General features: G+C 42.2%; 1 protein-coding gene across 1 annotated transcript in view; it reads left to right on the top strand.

Moving 5' to 3' along the window:
* Nucleotides 1-2,781: 2,781 nt before the first annotated feature.
* The window catches only part of LOC310775778 (intelectin-like), a gene marked incomplete at both ends in the record, with an annotated part of 28,786 nt that continues 12,027 nt past the window's right edge, over nucleotides 2,782-19,540 (top strand). Inside the window, 9 exons of the mRNA XM_083635912.1 lie at nucleotides 2,782-2,839; nucleotides 4,023-4,085; nucleotides 4,914-5,161; nucleotides 5,308-5,466; nucleotides 7,875-7,998; nucleotides 8,250-8,353; nucleotides 10,439-10,551; nucleotides 15,860-16,036; nucleotides 16,086-16,355. Of these exons, the coding sequence (XP_083492038.1) occupies nucleotides 2,782-2,839; nucleotides 4,023-4,085; nucleotides 4,914-5,161; nucleotides 5,308-5,466; nucleotides 7,875-7,998; nucleotides 8,250-8,353; nucleotides 10,439-10,551; nucleotides 15,860-16,036; nucleotides 16,086-16,355 (1,316 nt within the window). The remainder of the gene's footprint in view (nucleotides 2,840-4,022; nucleotides 4,086-4,913; nucleotides 5,162-5,307; nucleotides 5,467-7,874; nucleotides 7,999-8,249; nucleotides 8,354-10,438; nucleotides 10,552-15,859; nucleotides 16,037-16,085; nucleotides 16,356-19,540) is intronic.

The following is a 19,540-nucleotide window of genomic DNA, read 5'->3' on the forward strand; positions in this document are numbered from 1 at the left end:
AAGCCACTAAGTCACCAACCCCTAAGTCACCCCCTAAGCCACTAAGTCACCAACCCCTAAGCCACCAAGTCACCAACCCCTAAGTCATCCCCCAAGCCACTAAGTCACCAACCCCTAAGTCACCCCCTAAGCCACTAAGTCACCAGCCCCTAAGCCACCAAGTCACCAACCCCTAAGCCATCCCCCAAGCCACTAAGTCACCAACCCCTAAATCACCCCCTAAGCCACTAAGTCACCAACCCCTAAGTCATCCCCTAAGCCACTAAGTCACCAACCCCTAAGTCATCCCCTAAGCCACTAAGTCACCAACCCCTAAGCCATCCTAACTCCTGGAAACAATCTACTCCCCATGGCTCGCTACATCAGGCTCAGGCCTCAGACTGGCCCCAGCGCCAAGTTGGGAAGCCACTAAGTCACCCAGGCCAAGTCGGGTCACCAACCCCTAAGTCATCCAAGTCCAGCGCCCAGTCGGGAAATCTCTAAGTCACCCAGGCCAAGTTGGGAACCCCTAAGTCACTAAGTCACCAACCCCTAAGTCATCCAGCACCTCAAGAGGACGCCCCAGCTGGTCTTCATCAGCTCTCCAGCTACACCCGCCCGGAGCAGGCGGCCATACCGCGGCCCAAAGAACCCTCCTTCCTCAATCGGCGAGCATGGCAACAAACAGTGTCCCGGGCTCCGTGCCAAAATGTCTCGTTGGTGGTGGCTCCCCGAAAGCACAGCGCCCAGTAGGCGCAGTAAATCTCCCGGATCATTTTTGGGGGAGAGAGAGAGTCGAGAGAGAGAGTCAGGGTCAGTCAGAAGGCCAAGTCGTGCGGCGCGCAAGGCCCGACCGAGCTGGGAAGCGCCAGCCGCAACGCAAGTAGGGGGGTCAAGATCGAAGGCCCGACCGAGTTGGGAAGCGCCAGCCGCAAGTAGCCATAAGTCGTTAAAAGGTCGAAGGCCAGAAAAGTACAATCAACTACCGGTGCCCGCAGATCTCAATTAACCTCCGGTAATCAGATCTTCCTTTTGGGGGGATCTCCTAGCCTAAGCAGATGCCCTCCTCTTGCCTCAAGAGCAGCGCCACTGGCTAATGGAGTCATGCGCCAAAGCATTTGCCATGCATGCCGATTGCTAAATAAAGTTTGTTAAATCCTACGAACTGGCCTCTCATGATTGAAGTGAGGTCTCTAGACCATAGTTCAAGCAGAAGGCCATTCGTGCATAATCTAATCCGATCACCCCTGAAGTCAATCAAGTTCTAGTATGACGTGGTCAGTCAAAGTCTTAGTATGACGTCCGTAATGACGTCAGATATGACGTCAGTTAATTCTCATATATATAGCAAGGGTTCTACGTCACCTCTCTCTCTCTGGCCGATCATAACAGCAGCAGCTTCACAGCAGTCCATCTCCCTTGAGCCCTCCTCCGGAGCGTTGTTTTGCCCCACCCACCTCCCCAGTCCGCCACCAACGAGTCGTGACTCCTGATCCCCCACGGGGGGGGGATCTCCTAGCCTAAGCAGATGCCCTCCTCTTGCCTCAAGAGCAGCGCCACTGGGGGGGATCTCCTAGCCTGAGCAGATGCCCTCCTCTTGCCTCAAGAGCAGCGCCACTGGCTAATGGAGTCATGCGCCAAAGCATTTGCCATGCATGCCGATTGCTAAATAAAGTTTGTTAAATCCTACGAACTGGCCTCTCATGATTGAAGTGACAATAAAGTGAATCTCAAATCTCTCAATAAACAGTAACCTTTATTTACAGAGGAAAAACATATTGTGCCCTGTTTACAGAATAGCAATAATACAGTACAATAATAGACAATAGACAATAATAGACAATAGCAAAATAAAGGGACAACTTTTTTAAACATATCTCATGTTATTAATTGTATAGCTAGTCTAAAAGTAATTAAAACATTGTTGGTAATAATAACCACAGCTAGGTGAAACAAGAAGAATACTAAAGAAGTCCTCAACAAAGGATTTGAACTGTCCAACTGGCATGAGTGAGACCAGCTTAAATCCATCTTGGAGTTTATAAAATGTATATGGTGCAAAAAAGCAGAATGTTGTTTGTCCTAAATCAGTTGAAACACATGGAAGTTTGAGTGTTAACCAGACAAAGAGTATCATAATGATGACTGTCTGGATCATGTTTTTGTTTTTCTTCCTCATGCCATTTCCACATCCAAACTTTCTTTGGAATGAAGAAGAGTTGCCTATCAACTGCACCCGTTTAGATGAAGCTGTACGTCCTCTGGCCTGGTAATAAAAAAATAAAAAAATAAGCCAAATGCATTGATGCAAAAGATAGTTTTTATAGGGTTAGGGTTTTATAAATCGTCGCCAACTTGTCAGCAACTTGGAAATGTTTCACTGAAGTATGCAGAGTATGACAGAGAGACAGATCACTGTGTCTGTGAGCTTTCACTGAAAGTGTCACCTTGGCTGGCCGCTCCCTAATGTGTTGGTTGGCTATAAAGGAGGAGGTGGGACAACACATCATGCCACATTTTCCTTTTCCCTCATTCTTCATCCATCAGAGAACAGTACAGTCTAGTGAGAAGAAGAGCTGCTTTGTCTTTCTCTGTGTATCACATTTGGCCAGGTAAGTCACAAGAAATGGTCCCTAAAAAGAGTGCAGAAAATAGTTTCATTTTGTTGAACAAATGGATGTTTAGCATAAAGGCAGTATTGAAAGTTTGAAACATAATGGCAGTATTGAAACATAATGGCAGTATTGAAACATCTAAAACTTGGGTCAGAATTTTGTAACTGATCTTTGGGTCTCCTCAGTCATGGAAAAATGGATCATTCTTCTTGTTATCCTTCCCCTGGTTGTTCACCATGTGTCAGGTATGGCATTAACCTACAGTTCCTCTAACTCTAATAACTTCTTTGATACTGTCTGCTCTCTTGTTTAATCACTAGAAATATGTTTGATAAACACATTATAAAAAGCAGCCTACTGTACCTTTAAGACTGAACTGACAAATCACTCTACTCTATATGTAAAGGCTAAATGGGAAAAAGAAGCAGACATAACCATAACAGAGGACCAATGGTTAAACATATGCGATATGCAATCCTCCACCTCCAGCTCCGGCCAATGGAGAGAATTTTCATGGAAGAACCTTATCAGATTTTTTATTACTCCAAGAAGAAAATATTTACAGAACGATAGAATCCGGTAATTGCTGGAGAAAATGCAATAATTCAATGGCTGATCACTATCACATATTTTGGAAATGCCCAGCAATCCAAGATTACTGGTTAAAAATAATCTCAGAGATCAAATTAATACTGGGTTTTGAAATAGATGACAGTTTTGGCACCATATACCTGGGGAATATACCAATCGAATTTAATCCCCAAGATAAATACCTCCTCAAAATACTTCTTGTAGCCAGCAAAAAAACAATAACAAGAAAATGGCTAAACCAGGACCCACCAACAAAAAAAGAGTGGATAGCAATTGTACAGGAAATATATGAGATGGAAAAGCTGACCTTCTATCTAAGATTGAGAAAGGATCAATTTGATGGGTTCTGGTCCAAATGGTTGGCGCATACGAGTGTAGGAGGAGCTTCCATTCCCATTTAGCCTTGTTTATGCCCGTTTGGCCCATGTGTATTTTCACATCGAATGTATTATATATTATACATGTATATGTCTCATTTTTTTCTCTCTCTATTTTTCGCTCTATACTTCTCTCTCTCTCTGAAGCTGATTGGAACAAGTAACCGAACAACATAACTTAACACAAAGCTAACTATTAAAAAACTAAGAATTGATCTGTAACACCCATCAGGATGACCTGAATGTTTTTTTTTTTTTTTTTTTTTTTAATTTTGTGAGTTTGCATTTGTAAAACTGTCACTCATGTGGAGAAATGTTGGAATATGATGCAAACACTCTGTTCTAAAACAAAAACATTAAAAATAAAGTTACAAAAAAAAAAAGACTGAACTGACAAACACTTATACATGTGGTGGTGATGCTAGAATTCATGAATCAGAATCTGATCTTTTCTGTGCAGGTGCTGACCCCAGAAGTTCCAGAAGCTGCAAACGACTAAAAGATGAATTTGATGTTAACACAGGTGAATTGGTGTTCAGAGCAGTGCAACATCAGTAATCTCATTGTTATTATTTGGGTGATTTTGATCAAATCCATTTTAGATTAGATTAGATTAGATTAGATTAGATTAGGTTAGATTAGATTAGATTAGATTAGATTAGATTAGATTAGATTAGATTAGATTAGATAAGATTAGATTGGATTATTAGCCTTTCTTGTCTCCTTTAGGAGAAATATGTCTTGGGCATTTGAGAGAACATACAGTAGGTGGCGTCATAGCACACATATACACACAGTGCATGCACAATCAAACTACAATTAACATTCAATACCGATATCCCTATGCATCAAAAACATACACACAAAGACTATTACCTAATATTGCACAATGCCCTGTACAAAGGAAATGTTACCCCTCCCCCCAAGAAATAGATTTGATGATCAAATGAAGAGTTAAATATTGCACCGATGCCCTAGAAAAAAATTGATAATAAACTGGAATGTTAGGTCTTGCACAGATGCTCTACAATATATCATCTCTTACTGTTAAGTAGTTGGGTTGACAGTGGAACAAAAGAAAATGTATACCTGTTCATCTTACTCTGTATGAAGGATGTGGTTTGGTAACCTGTACCTTCTGCCTGACAGCAGCAGCTCATACTCTGTATGAAGGATGTGGTTTGGATCGCAGGTGATTTCAAGGCCTGCTTCCTCGCTGTCTCCTCGAAAATCTCCTGGAGAGAAGATGGGGGCTGCATGCCAATGATTTGACCAGCCCTCCTGATTAGGTTTTGGAGTTGTGATTCCTACTAGACATTGTCATGACACTCCTCTGTCTTCCTTCATTTAGATGGGTTGCACTACCTGACCACTGCTGGTGGCACGGTCTACCAGACTTTCTGTGACATGACCACTGCAGGCGGTGGCTGGACCCTGGTGGCGAGCGTACATGAGAACAACATGAATGGCAGATGTACACTGGGTGACCTCTGGTCCAGCCAGCAGGGGGACAACATTAATCTGCCAGGAGGAGATGGAAACTGGGCCAACAGAAACGTCTTTGGAACAGTCGAAAGTGCCACCTCTGATGACTTCAAGGTGGGCTACAGTAGATGGTTCCTGACTATACTGACGATACTGACTGACAAACATCATTCACGAGAAAAACATCAATGCTTTAAAGTCCAGTTGAAATAAATTACTACACAGGGATGGTTGCTTCACTTGTTGCCTTTCTTTCCCAGAATCCTGGCTACTATGACTTATCTGCAAGTGATATGTCAGTGTGGCATGTTCCCAACAACAGCCCACTGGAGAACTGGAGAAGCTCAGCCATCTTACGATACCACACAGCCAGCAGCTTCTTACACAGATATGGGGAGAACCTCTTTGGACTCTTTTCAGTAAGATCTACTGTGCCTCAATACATTCTGCACTTGGGTTATGTATGTAACCAGTAGCCTACAAGAAAGATGTTCCTATCCAAATGTATTCCTGCTCATTCCCTGTTCCTTAAAGGATGAACTGTTGAGTTGACTTGCAAGGCTTGAGCTTAACAGGGAGTGAACAGGGATTTAAATCAGGGAAATATTTCATTCTCACCAATCAGAATGACTCACATGAAACATTTGATCATATGACTCTCGTTCATTTGCATTTCACCTCTCAGACGAGACAGGACACTGCTTTCAAGTCTGAAATGTACCTAGAATTGGTAGGAAGATGAACATTTAACTTTTTCACCAACTGGGGCACTGCTAGATAGATGTCACTAGGTTGACTGTACAGTAGAGTACAGTAAAGTAGAGTACAGTAGAGTATAGTACAGTAGAGTATAGTATAGTACAGTACAGTAGAGTACAGTACACTACAGTATTGTACAGTAGTGGAGTAGGGGAGGTCCGGGACGAATTAAGCAGGGGGACGGAATTAGCTTGTCCTCATATACTATCTTTGACAAAACCCAGGAAGACGATTCTTTCCCCCCATGTTACACTTCCTGGTACCTCACTTCCTGTGAAGTTTCAGCTCGGCCAGTCAGTGGATGGCGGAGATATCCGCAAAAACGTTGCCTTTTCGTCTTATTTTCAAACGCGAGTAAAATATTGCAAACTGTGTATTTTTCTATTAGCGTGTTGGAATTTATTTATTTAATGCTGCTAACGCTATTCATCTGTTAGACCTATCGGTAGACTACAGCTCAATGATTGTTTTGTGTGTAATGTTAGCATATCCTTTGTGCTAGCTTAGCTTTCATCCAGGGAAACGCACGGGGGACAAATAAAGCACTTTGCTCCAATTGCCTTGAATAGGCTATGCATTTATCTGTGCTTGCAGGACAATGCCTCGCATAAGGAAGAGGACCACGGACAGAGGGCAAAAAAATGCACACATTCAAATATTTCTTTGGATAAGCCATTTAAGGGAGGTAAAATATTGATCACATCACATCAGCAAAATATATAGATAGACGTTATAATTATATTAATTTGCAACATATAACATATTAAAATGTATTTCATAATACTTAGTTTCTTAGATGACCAAAAGATGAAGGAATTAATGCCAGAAAAAAATTGTTACCTGGCTGTTTTTGTGCCTTTTCACAACCGCTACATTAGTCCCCCGCCTGTGCTTTATTTGTCCCTTCACTGTGGGACAAATTAAGCATTGCGCAGCTTCTGGTTGCCATCTGATGACGTCTGATGTATTGACCCATGGAACGAAACTACGGTTGGTATTGCCAGAGGACATGTGTAGGTTGCTTACATGAAAATATTATAACTCCAGCTGAAACAATCTTTACACAATGACAAAAAAAACAAAAAGTGCTTCATTCGTCCCGGACCTCCCCTACAGTACAGAACAGTACAGTACTAGTGGAGTACAGTACAGTATAGTACAGTAGTGGAGTACAGTACAGAACAGAACGGTACAGTACTAGTGGAGTACAGTACAGTACAGTAGTGGAGTACAGGCTAGTTCTGTGTTGGTATAAGAATTTTGAATTCTAACAGGCTCACAGCGCTGTTGTGTTTCTGACTTGAATTGGGGTAATTTTGATTCATCAAAATGTTCAAAATCCTTACTACTATACTGGGAACAACTGGGAAGCTCTAGGAAATGGTAGGAAGAAGAACATTTCACTTTTTCACCAACTGGACGCTGCTAGATAGATGATGTCACTAGGTTGACTGTACATTACAGTACAGTACAGTATAGTACAGTAAGTACAGTACAGTACAGTACAGTACAGTACAGTACAGTACAGTACAGTAGGCTACAGTACAGTACAGTACAGTACAGTACAGTAGTAGAGTACAGGCTAGTCAAGTGTTAATAGTAAGGTTTTTGAATTCCAACAGGCTCACAGTGCTGTTGTGTTTCTGACTTGGATTGGGGTTGTTTTGGTTCATCAAAACATTAAAAATCATTAAAATGGGAAGCTCCAGGACTGTTGTATGGACTAACAAACCTTACTTTCTACTGGCATGGGGGCGGGGGGGGGGGGGGGGGGAGGAGTAGATAATGACTGAATTTTCATTTCAGGGTGAACTATTCCTTTATAATGCAGGGTTGCTATTCTTTTGAGCAGGCCTGAATGGAGCCAGTAGTAACCTACAAGCTTTCTTTTTTGAATATGCATCCCCCCAGCTGATTTTACAGCATTTATTTTAGAGTACCTAAATGGTAAAAGCACTACATTTAAAAAGTAATTTGCAGTACTATTAGTTTAATAATTGAATGTGTAATGTTTCACTGTGTTTGATGTAGGAAAATAGCACTAACATTCATTTTTTGCCATTTCAAGCGTTACCCAGTGAGGTACAATGATACACTCTCGGCAATCACGGATAATGGACCATCCTTCCCTATCATATATGATCATGGAGATGCAGACACCACAAGCATGTTTTATGGACCCGATGCGAGAGGTAATAGTATTTAAAATGAGCATGTTGTGTGTACTAGCAGATAGTCTATGTGCTGCTCTTGTCTTCTGCTGTGATCTTGGTACAATATAGAATGTACTAATGCACAGTATGTGCAGGTTTCTGTGCTCATGTGATCTGTCCAGTGAAAGCTCTTTACATCTATTTACACTAACTTGACACATGCACTGATGCACCGACTGATTGATCGACCATTTATCTATTTATTTATTTATTTATTGCTTCTCCATCAGCTCAGTTTACCCCAGGCTACATCAGCTTCAGAGCTATCAACTATCAGCGTGCTGCCACTGCCATCTGCTCTGGGACAAAACCAACAGGAGGCGATGTTGAACATGTGAGAGTTGATTTATAATAATAATAATAAGCTTTATTTGTATAGCACCTATCATACATAAAATGCAGCTCAAAGTGCTGGACATGCAAGAAAAAGACATTTAAAACAGGAGTAATCAGACCATAGCAAAAGAGAATACATTCAGGGGCGCCGCCAGGGATTTTGGGCCCCATGACAGGACATAGCATGGGCCCCACAAAATTTGGGCTGTTTGAAGCTGATTTAGAGGATAATATTGCATTTTAAATTATATTAGGATAACACTGTAGTGTTGTCATTATTCAGTCTTAACCATCAATATTTGCTCCTTTTCTCACTCTCATCCCTGTTGAATCATCATACTCTCTCTCTGCTCTGAATACACCAGAGGGAACAAAGAAATACTATCAACTAATGACTAGAAATAATATTGATACACATGTGGAGTCCAACAGGAGTGTTTAGCATGAGACTGTTGTGATATCATTATTCAGTCTTAATATCATTATGTTCTCCTTTTCTCATTGGCTGTCATTTGTGGGCTGCTTTTCCTTTCATATGATGGTCATTATGTGGACAAATAAATTGTGTTGATCCTTCTTATTTTTTTATTATTATTATTACTTATTATATACAGTAGTTAAGAAAAGTTGAATAAATGTTCAGATGGCGCGGGACAGACTAGACAGTTCTCTAGGTTAACATGGCAGGCAGAGTGATTCACGTAGTGTAGCCTATCTCTCACACAGAGACAGGCAGACAGCAGCTGCACCATTCCAGCACTCACCTCACCTGCCTTCCTATAAAACTGCGTGAGGAACTGTTGTCCTTTCTTTTCTCTCTCCTCTCTTTCTTTTGGCATGTTGCTGGTCTCTCCTCTCTCCTCTCATCTGATTGATCAGCGCGCAACTCTGCCCACCACGCTGCCTGGATGGGAGGCGTGCCTATTTCTCAGCAGGGAGAAACCATTTCTTGAAAATCGAAGGGGTGTGTGTCTGCAAGAGGATTTTTTCTTTTTTGCCAAAAAGAAGCAATTCGTTTTACTAGTACATTGAATAAAATAGTATATTCATTACAATAGGTTAATAATTTAATACTGCAAAAAATTGCCTAGTGTCCAAGCTTTTAGGGCCCTTGAAGCTGACAGGGCCCCTGTCAGCTTCAAGGGCCCTTAGAATCGTCCTACCTTTCCCCCCCTATACGGCGCCCCTGAATACATTACAACCAATTTGTAGACATGGAAATAAGTAAACACAATAAGAATGATAGTATAATTAAAATAGAAGTAAAGAAAAAAAAGAAAAAGAAAAAAAAAGAAAAAAGAAAAGAAAATAAAATAGACAATTTATAGACATGAAAATAAGTTAACACAATAAAAATGATAACGTAAATAAAATAGAGGTAAAAATAATAAAAGGATAAAAAATAAAAATAAAATCTAAATGGAACAAAAAGAAACTAAGAACTTGCATGGGGATAAAACACTAAATAAAAATAAAATAAAATAAAATAAGCGGTTAGTTAAAGGCCTTCGAATAAAGGTAGGTTTTTAGCTTCTTTTTAAAAATGTTCACGGAGCTTGCCTGTTTAATGTAGTCGGGCAAGGTGTTCCACAGTTTTGGTACATAGTGCATAAAAGCAGTTTCCCCGCTATGTTTGTGTAGTACTTTTGGAACAGCTAAAAGACAGGAATTTGAGGACCTAAGGGCTCTTTGCGGTTGGTAGGGTGTAAAGAAATCTAAAATGTATGAAGGTGCTGTGCCATTAAGTGCTTTGTAAGTAATTAAAAATGACCTTAAAATCAATTCTAAAAGGAATGGGGAGCCAGTGTAGTTCTGATAAAACAGGAGTGATGTGCTCTCTCTTCTTGGTCTTAGTTAAAAGTCTAGCAGCAGAGTTCTGTAGTTCAAGTTTCTTTATAGACTTTTTTGGTAGACCAAAATGTGACTACTTTGATGCAGTACGTCAGTAATGGCAGATATTACAACAAAGAAGTATTCCAGGGTTAGGTTACTGCAGAACTAATGTAAGACAGAGGAAAGTTTTCATAAGTATCACAAGTCTCTATGTGTTTTTGTTTTACATATTTTCTTTTTTTTAATATAGTACTGTATTGGTGGAGGAGGACACTTCCCTCAAGATGCACCAAACCAATGTGGAGACTTCACTTCCTTTGATGGGAGTGGCGATGGGGACAACCAACAATGGAGTGCATCCAGGCAAATTACTGAGGCAGCTGTACTGCTCTTCTATCGCTGATGTTCCCTCATCTTCTTTGCATCTCTGAGCTGGGCCCATCTGTATCGCCATGCAATATGGCCAAGTTTACATCTTAAGTTGGAATGATAATCACCAGACAACACTGATAGCGTCTACAATAATAGTATCATAGCATTGTGTATAGTTTACTATAGGCTTACATTATCAACATGATTCTATCTTCTATCTTCCTGCACTTTATTAAAATGTGCCAGTCAGTTATATCATTCACTCATTGATATACACGCCCCCTTCGTTCATTCCTTGTCCAATCACTGTCTCCCACGGTTTCCCTCTTTCTGGACTATACCCAATCAGCTAATTTCCCTCGTTTTTCTGCTGGCCAATCAACTGAATGAGTTGTATAAAAGTTCCCATGTATCTTGCTGTGTTGTAACTCACCTATGTGCCGTCACCTCTCAGTTGCTGAAACCTTGTTGAAAGCAATGTTTTGCCCCACCTCCTATCCTGATCACCACCAATGTCATGGCTCCTGATGAATTCCCTGTGGGAGGAATTATCTATCCTATAAATCACTGACGTCCTCCGCACAACTCAGGAGGAACCATCATCATATCATGGAGTCATAGGCCAAATCAAATTACTATCAATAAAGTTTATTTGTACCTTCTCTCTAGTCTCTCATTATTGAAAATGGGTGAATTGGGTGGGAAGTGAAAAAGGTGAATTTGTTCTCATGATTGCTCTGCGTGTTTTTGTATGGGCCAAAGAAGAATGCCTATACTAAACACATTCAAGAATGGTTTCATGGGCAGAAAGTTGAAGTCCAACTCCTTCCATGGCCTCCAAAATGACTAGATCAGTAATCCTTGTTGGCACTTTCTAGAAAGAAGGAATAAAGCTTCCACCTCAAACAACTGGAGACTTTACAGTCCAACATCAGTCTAATATCCCACCACACAGAGATTTTTAGTAGGGAAAAAAAGCATGGGTGACAAGAAAGGCTTTTAAGTCGATGGCAATTGTGGTGACATTTAGGAATGACAAATGTGTCTAAACTTTTATTTTTTATTTTACCTTTATTTTACCAGGCGAGACAATTAAGAACAAAATTCTTAATTACAATGTCGGCCTGCGAACAAGTCACTAGTGAATAATTTGCTTTATGAGCAACACTAGAATGAGAAAGGTGATCTAAACAGTAACCTTTATTTACAGAGGAAAAACATCTTGTGCCCTCTTCACAGAAGAGCAATAATACAGTACAATAATAGACAATAGACAATAATAGACAATAGGAAAATACAGGGACAACTTTTTTTTAAACATAATCTCTTGTGTTATTAATATTATAGCTAGCCTAAAAGTAATTAAAACATTGTTGGTAATAATAACCACAGCTAGGTGATGCAAGAACAGTACTAAAGAAGTCCTCAACCAAGGATTTGAGCTGTCCAACTGGCATGAGTGAGACCAGCTTCAACCCATCTTGGAGTTTATTACATTTATATGGTGCAAAAAAGCAGAATGTTGTTTGTCCTAAATCAGTTGAAACACATGGAATTTTCAGTGTTAACCAGACAAAGAGTATCATAATGATGACTGTCTGGATCATGTTTTTGTTTTTCTTCCTCATGCCATTTCCACATCAAAACTTTCTTTGGAATGAAGAAGAGTTGCCTATCAACTCCACCCGTTTAGATGAAGCTGTACGTCCTCAAGCCTGATAACCTGAGAACCTGACCTCACATTCTGTTTCGGTCTACGTACAGCGAAACAGAATTTGAGGTCACATTGTCAAGTTGGTTTTTACCAGGCTGTACTTCCTCTACTCTCTGACAAAATGGTTCCCCTGCACGTGTTCTCTTTCCAGAATGCAGCCATTACAGCTTTAGAGTGTTTGTGACAAATGAAGACAGGGTTTGGCCGTCCAGTTTAATCTTAATCTTAATCTTAATCTTAATCGTATTGCTACTGAGTGCTGCCATGCCACTGGTTAACCTTTCATGTGCCAGAAGTGGCCCCCAGCCATAGGTTGCTGACACCTGCCCTAATATGTTTGTTGGGGAGCCAAATGCATTGATGCAAAATATATTTTCTACCGGGTTAAGGTTTTATATAGTCGCCAACTTTGTCAGCAACTTGGAAATGTTTGACTGAAGTATGCAGAGTATGACAGACAGACAGACAGATCACTGTGTCTGTGAGCTTTCACTGAAAGTGTCACCATTGCTGACCGCTCCCTAATGTGTTGGTTGGCTATAAAGGAGGAGGTGGGACAACACATCATGTGACATTTTCCTTTTCCCTCATTCTTCATCCATCAGAGAACAGTACAGTCTAGTGAGAAGAAGAGCTGCTTTGTCTTTCTCTGTGTATCACATTTGGCCAGGTAAGTCACAAGAAATTGTCTGTTAACTAAGTTAATCCAATTGCTTTTGACAAAAAGAGTGCAGAAAATAGTTTAATATTGTTGAACAAATGGATGTTTAGCATAGGCATTATTGAAACATCTAAAACTTGTGTCAGAATGTTGTAACTGATCTTGTAATCTTGTAACAATAATAATCGAATCAGAGGCAATATGAAATATGTAGGCTAGATACATTTATATTGTGTTATATTTACAACCGACCCTTTGAGGACAACCATAATGCTGATGTGGCCCGGGATGAAATTGAGTTTGACACACCTGCTCTAATGTTTTGTAGGGTTCAGCAACTTAATGGAGGCTGGAACAAAGGAAAGCTTCAAGCGGTTTGTGTTGCACTTTGACACCCGGAGTCTCCTGCCTGATGGCAGAGTTTCATATTCAGAGAAGAGGGGGTGTTTTTGTATGGGCTCATATTCTTTCTTACCTATTATTTTAATGGCCTTGTGCATGCTGGCCAGCCTGCTTCTCAGTTGAACAGTAAGGTTACCAAACCATGCTGTTAGTCCATATCTGATCACACTCTCTAGACTCGCCCGGTAGAACAGCAACATGATGTGGCTGCTCACTGAGTACAACCTCAGCCGTCTTAAGAAGCAAAGCCTCTGCTGCAGTTTGTTGCACGGTTTGTCAATATGTGTTTTCCAGCAGAGAAGATTATCTATGTGTACACCTAAATATTTATATGAGGACACTTGAGTTATTACCTGTTTTTTGATGACCACTGGCTCATGGTCAGTTATTTGCCTTGGTCGTTTAGGCTTATAATTATCAACATTATTCTTTCCTGTCTATCTTCCTGCACTTTATTAATATGTAATACTGATTTCATTTTCAGAACACTGGTAACCTATTACCTTTTCACGACATGATAATATATTGTAGTTTGTTGAGTTAGATTCAATTGAAATCATAAAATAAAATAGCAATTTCTGAGAGCATAATATGAAAAAACTCTACAATATTGATCTGTTTATTATCGTTACATGACTAAAATAAATTGGAAAGATCCCAATAAACTGTTGCTTATATAGGCAACATTTATTTTATACATTATTTTTATATATTATTTTCACCACTTAAGTGTAGCACTTAAGAGAGAGTAGAGTAGCCTTCCATATTGTATTTATGTATTATCATGTAACCTGTCGAATGTAAGGTGTAGTATTCTTCTTTTAGCACTGACATGTTGCATGTACATCCTGTCTGTGTTTTGCTGTAATTTTGATGTCTGTAATGTTGTGGTATCTCTTGCGATGACACGTTACATGTATATCAGTTTGTGCGTTGAATGAATGTAATGAGTGATTGTTTTGATATTTATTGGGGACTACGGATGTAAATTAGCATTAGCTAACTCCGGCATATTTACATGTTTTCGTATATAGAGGCTTCTGTTTTTCTGAACATGTCCATTAATGTGCATTGTCCCGTCACAATAAACCAATAAAGTAAAGTAATATAAATGTAATGGATATTAAACAGATCAATATTGTTGTACAATATTGATCTGCTTAATATCCATTACATGACTAAAATAAATGTTGCTTGCTTATAGATATAGATATAGATATATATAGATATATATATATCCAACGTGAAAACACACCGACAATTCAATTTCATTTGTCTCAGAGAAGTCTCCCAGTAATAAGTCTCTTTTTCATCTCGATTAAATGATCACCGATTGCTACAAAAATATCGAAGGTTCCAGTTAGTCTCAATAGATCATGATGAACAACAGATGAGCAACAGATTTTTTTTTATGTATTTAGTTATTTTTGCCAGTCTAGCACTACTGTATGGTAGCCCAGGAGGGGCATTCACTACTGGCTAAACTTGTTTGAGAGTTTACTATAGTACCGTATGTTGTTTGATAATTCATACTGCCTCCAAGTACAACACATGGACACCTGACCAAAGGAACCTTTGCTCAGCTATGGTCTGATGAGTCACCTTTCACCCTTTTCCCTGCATGTGGATGCATTGTGCTTAAAGCAGGTGAAATCTAAAGGATGCCTTCAACTCACATTGTTGCTAAATGTTAAACATAGAATAACAGTAAGTGTATTTGCAGCAGCTGTGGGAGTCATTGGCCTTTTTTACTTCCCACCCAATTCACCCATTTTGTGTCTAAAAGGCAGGAAGTAAAACAGGTGCAAGTAAAACAGTAACGAGGGCCCCGGGATTGGATCACCAAAAGGATTGGAAGTTGAAAACCCTCATTAATGTTCTGCTTGCACCTGTGTTACTTCCTGCCTTTTAGACACAAAATGGGTGAATTGGGTGGGAAGTGAAACAGCCAAAGTGGGTCTGATGATTGCTCTGTGTGTTTTTATAAGGGCCAAAGAAGAATGCCTCCTACTAAACACATTCAAGAATGGTTTCATGGACAGAAAGTTGAAGTGCAACTCCTTCCATGGTCTCCCAAATCACCAGATCAGTAATCCTTGTTGGCACTTTCTAAAGTGCAGACAATAATATATATATATTATAATATCCCACTACACGAGGATTATTAGTAGATAGATGATGGTCTCGACCTAGTTTCAAGATGAAGACCAGTCACGCTGCCTCACGCCACACGTAATCTAGAGACATAGCGACCTCAGCATCACATGTAATCCTAGCGTGATGACAAGTGCAGTAATCCCAGCGTGACGTCGTTAATGTCGTCAGTGCAGTAGTGACGCACTTGCCTAGGTGACGGCGTTAATGTCGTCAGTGCCGAGGCCATGACGTGGCAGTATTTATAGCCACGCCGGGCGCACCATGGTCCTTGTTCCCTGTCCCCTAGCGCTGCACTAAGCTGATCTAATTCCTTCTCTGGAAGCCGCGTTTCACTTCTCTGAAAGTCGTGTTTCGCCATTCTCAAGCTGCATCATCCCTTCCGATTCTGCCATCAAGCCATTCGCGTTCGCGGTACCACTCACCCCCGTTCGCTCTCTCAGCACGACGAGCTTCGAAGACATGGACCTCGAGGCGCAGTACCAATTCGAGGTCGAGACATCCAGCGCCGACGAGGAGACGCACTACGAAACATCCCAGCCCGGGTACGGGATGCAGCAGGCTTCCCAGCCGCCAGCCCCGTGTGCTCATCAGACGGGGGGCAGACGGCATCAGGCAGCAGGCTCCGGCGGCACCGAGTGCATCTCGAACGGCGGATCTCGTCGACGAGAGCGTGCAAGCGGGCCCGCGCGAGGACGGCAATAACTCGCAGTCGGGGGGAGAGCGCGCTCCGGGCCCGGAGCTGGCCGCAGCCATGCAATCCTCAGTTTCAAGTCTCATCCATCCGCGGCCCCGTTCTGTTCGGGCCATCAAGCCATTCAGTCTCCAAGCGTCCGCCGTTCTGATCCTGCTAATCAAGCCATCGTAAGCGCAGGTCCTGCTCCATCATCGTAGCAGGTCCACGCTCGAGGCAGACGCAGTTCCACGACGTGGTCGGGGAATTCGGCTCCCACGATTAAATGCTATCCAGCCGGGACGGCTCGCAGCATCGTCAGCCCCGAGCGCAGGGAACGCCCGCGGAGCGCGTCCCGGACAGTAGTCGAGCACAACGGTAATGTAATCACCTCTTTAATACATAACAGTGCCATATAATTTTAGCAACCAAATCTTAATTTCAAATCATTTCGGCGTGCTTCAAAACAATCACCTAACCATTCCCTGCGGTCCGCACGTCGGGCGCGAAGGAAACGAACTGGGCATAAGTAGCAATGCATTTATCATAGTGAATGAATGATCTCTTGACAATCTCCGTGAACTGGTCGTTATATCCTCGCCTACAGCTAAAGAAAGACGGCGGAGCTACACTAAATGTCTCTTCATCCAATAACGTGAAATTAAATAACCTGGTGCATTCGAGAGCAAAATGAAGAGGCTAAATCTATGGAGAACTACACACATCTCTAACGTGTTAAATAATTAGGCCTAAACAATTAACATTAAACGTATTCACACATCGTGCTCAAATTGCATTCATTGCATTTATTGCACAATTTACAATAGTTAATAGCCAGCCAGAATCATTGCAAATGGACGTTCAAAGCATCAGTTAGCAATAGCGTTCAGTTAATCAATGTCTAATGACAGCCAGATTCCGTTTTAATTAAAAAAAAAAAAAAAAAAAAACGTTTCCCTTTCTCTGAGTCGATGCTCCAGCCACCCAGTCAAATTATCAGAAGCCGTGCTGCTCACTGAATATACATATATATACATATAACATACATATATAATGTATATGATTTGGACATTTAACCGTGCGGCGGGCGATGCCCATCATCGGTATACGGCTCCACATATAGGCCTACTCTCATTCCACGGTAATAATGCTGCAAGTTAAAAATATCCGTTCAGCGACTATTGGTGTCCAGGCTTCTCCAGGCATCGCCGGGCCGTCATCACCGTGCGTCACCGCATCCTTGCATCACTCATAATAATAATGCTTCTTGGTATCATGCCGCTTGCGGATTGTCAGTCATATCAATCAGGCTGAGAGACCTCCTGCGTCCCTCTATCTCCGTATCAATCACATGTCAATGCCATAGCTTCAGCACCGGGTTGCCTCGGAAAAGTCATTAATCGCATTCCGGCATTAATCCCATTCATTTAGCGAATCGAGCTTCTAGCGTCCATAATGCTGTATGCCGGAAGGGGCGTTGGGGTGTTAGTCCATGCACGCCTACAATTGCTAATATTCGAACGTGCTATCCTGCTGGCCAAGATTTCCAGAGTTCAAGTGTTAAATAGCCTAAGCGTCATTGATTCATTCCGTCGCGTAAGCAGGACTGGTCACAAGCAGCACTTTAGAAGGCCTACATGGGATTATCCCCACAAATTATTGGCCCGTAATATCCAGCTCAAGGCAGACCTAGTCACATGGTGCATTCGCATTTAGCTCTGCCCACTCATTCAGTTCTGGTCCTTGCAACACAACACGGCTGAGGGGGCTAGAAATTAAATTCATTGTCTCTGACTACAAGCTGAATGCTTAGTCTCGCTGTCGACGAAACCGGAAATCAAATCCAGTGCCACTGTCTAGGCCGAAATCAAGTCACGTCTCTGATTAAGCTGAATGCGGAGTCATGGCCGGTGACGAAGCCGGAACCAAATCCAGCGTCTTCAAACAGACGTTCCAAAAACGCAACCGCCTTAAGCAGCATGGCAAAGGCAAACCCGCGCAGTAGCACCCTTTCATCGCATTTCATTGGTGCTGGTCTCCCCGAAATTATAGCGCCAGCAGTAAGCCGCCGTAAGTCGCTCGTTGCGCAGGGGCGAGTCTAAAGTCATAGCGCAGCAGTAGCAATGCTCCGAAGTAAGTCGGTGGAACAAGTGTGGTCTCCCCGAAATTATAGTGCCAGCAGTAAGCCGCCGCAAGTCGCTCGTTGCGCAGGGGCGAGTCTAAAGTCACCGTCCAGCAGTAGCAATGCCCCGGAGTAAGTCGGCGGAGCGCGGAACAAGTGTTCCCTTCCAGCGCTCTCCCCGAAGTTATAGCGCAAGGGGGCGCTAAAGTCATATACATAAACTTTATTCCAGACTCGGGTCCATATAAAATACGTACACAAACACAGACAGCACAATAAGAAAGAATTAAAATAAAATAAAACCACACAACAAATGGATTTAAAACACATACAAGCAGCTATTGCAGTGCTTCCAGAAGTCCATCATAAATTTTGCTCACTTCGTGCAGGCACCCGCTAGTGCCATAATAACTCCATTCTCCGACTGGCTAGTCGACGCATAAAACTGTAAATAAACCGTCTCAGAACAGCACGGAAAGCGAGCACATTACTGCTCACAAACACATGGCTAGCACTTGTCCATCTCGGATGCCGGAGTAAAATCCTAAAGGCACCATTATATTATATACTATCCTGAGCAAAATCCTAAATGCATCATTATATTATATATTATATTATAGCGCCAGGGGGTGCTAAGCTATAGCGCCAGCAGTAGTTATGCTCCGAAGTAAGTCAGGTGCAACAGTAGTAAGGCTGCGCAGTAAGCCGGTCGAACATGCGTTCCTCTTCCAGAGTCACGCAGCAGTAGTAATGCTCAGAATTAAGCCAGGTGCAGCAGTGGTAACGCTCCGCAGTAAGCCGGTCGAACAAGCGTTCCCCTTCCAGTGCCGCGTGCACGTAAGTCACTGGAGCCTGTCTAGGTTGTAGGAGTCCAAAAATGTTAATACAGCGCGCCGCAGTAAACCGGCTCCATCCAGCGCCCGCTGGATCGCTGAGGCCAAGCCGGCCAGCGGTTTTCGTAAGTCGCTGTAGAGACTGAGTGCGCCGGCGTAAGCTGCTTGGCGAACAAGTGCTCGTTCTATCCAGCGCCCGCCGTATCGCCGAGGCCAAGCCGGCCGGTGGTTTTCGTAAGTCGCTAAAAGCCCGGAAGCCCGGAGTTGTCTCATAAAATCCTAAGTCACTGAAGTAATTAGGGGCGAAAAAGTGCCAGCGGTAGTAATGATTCCAATAGGCCAAGGCAGGGTTCTTGGGGGGTTTTGCTAAGTCACCGCGCCGAAGCTCGCCGGATTGGTCGATCACCCAGCGCCTGCTGTA

The sequence above is a fragment of the Poromitra crassiceps genome (genome assembly GCF_964638095.1).
Source record: "Poromitra crassiceps genome assembly, chromosome: 4".
In the NCBI taxonomy this organism is placed as follows: domain Eukaryota; kingdom Metazoa; phylum Chordata; class Actinopteri; order Beryciformes; family Melamphaidae; genus Poromitra; species Poromitra crassiceps.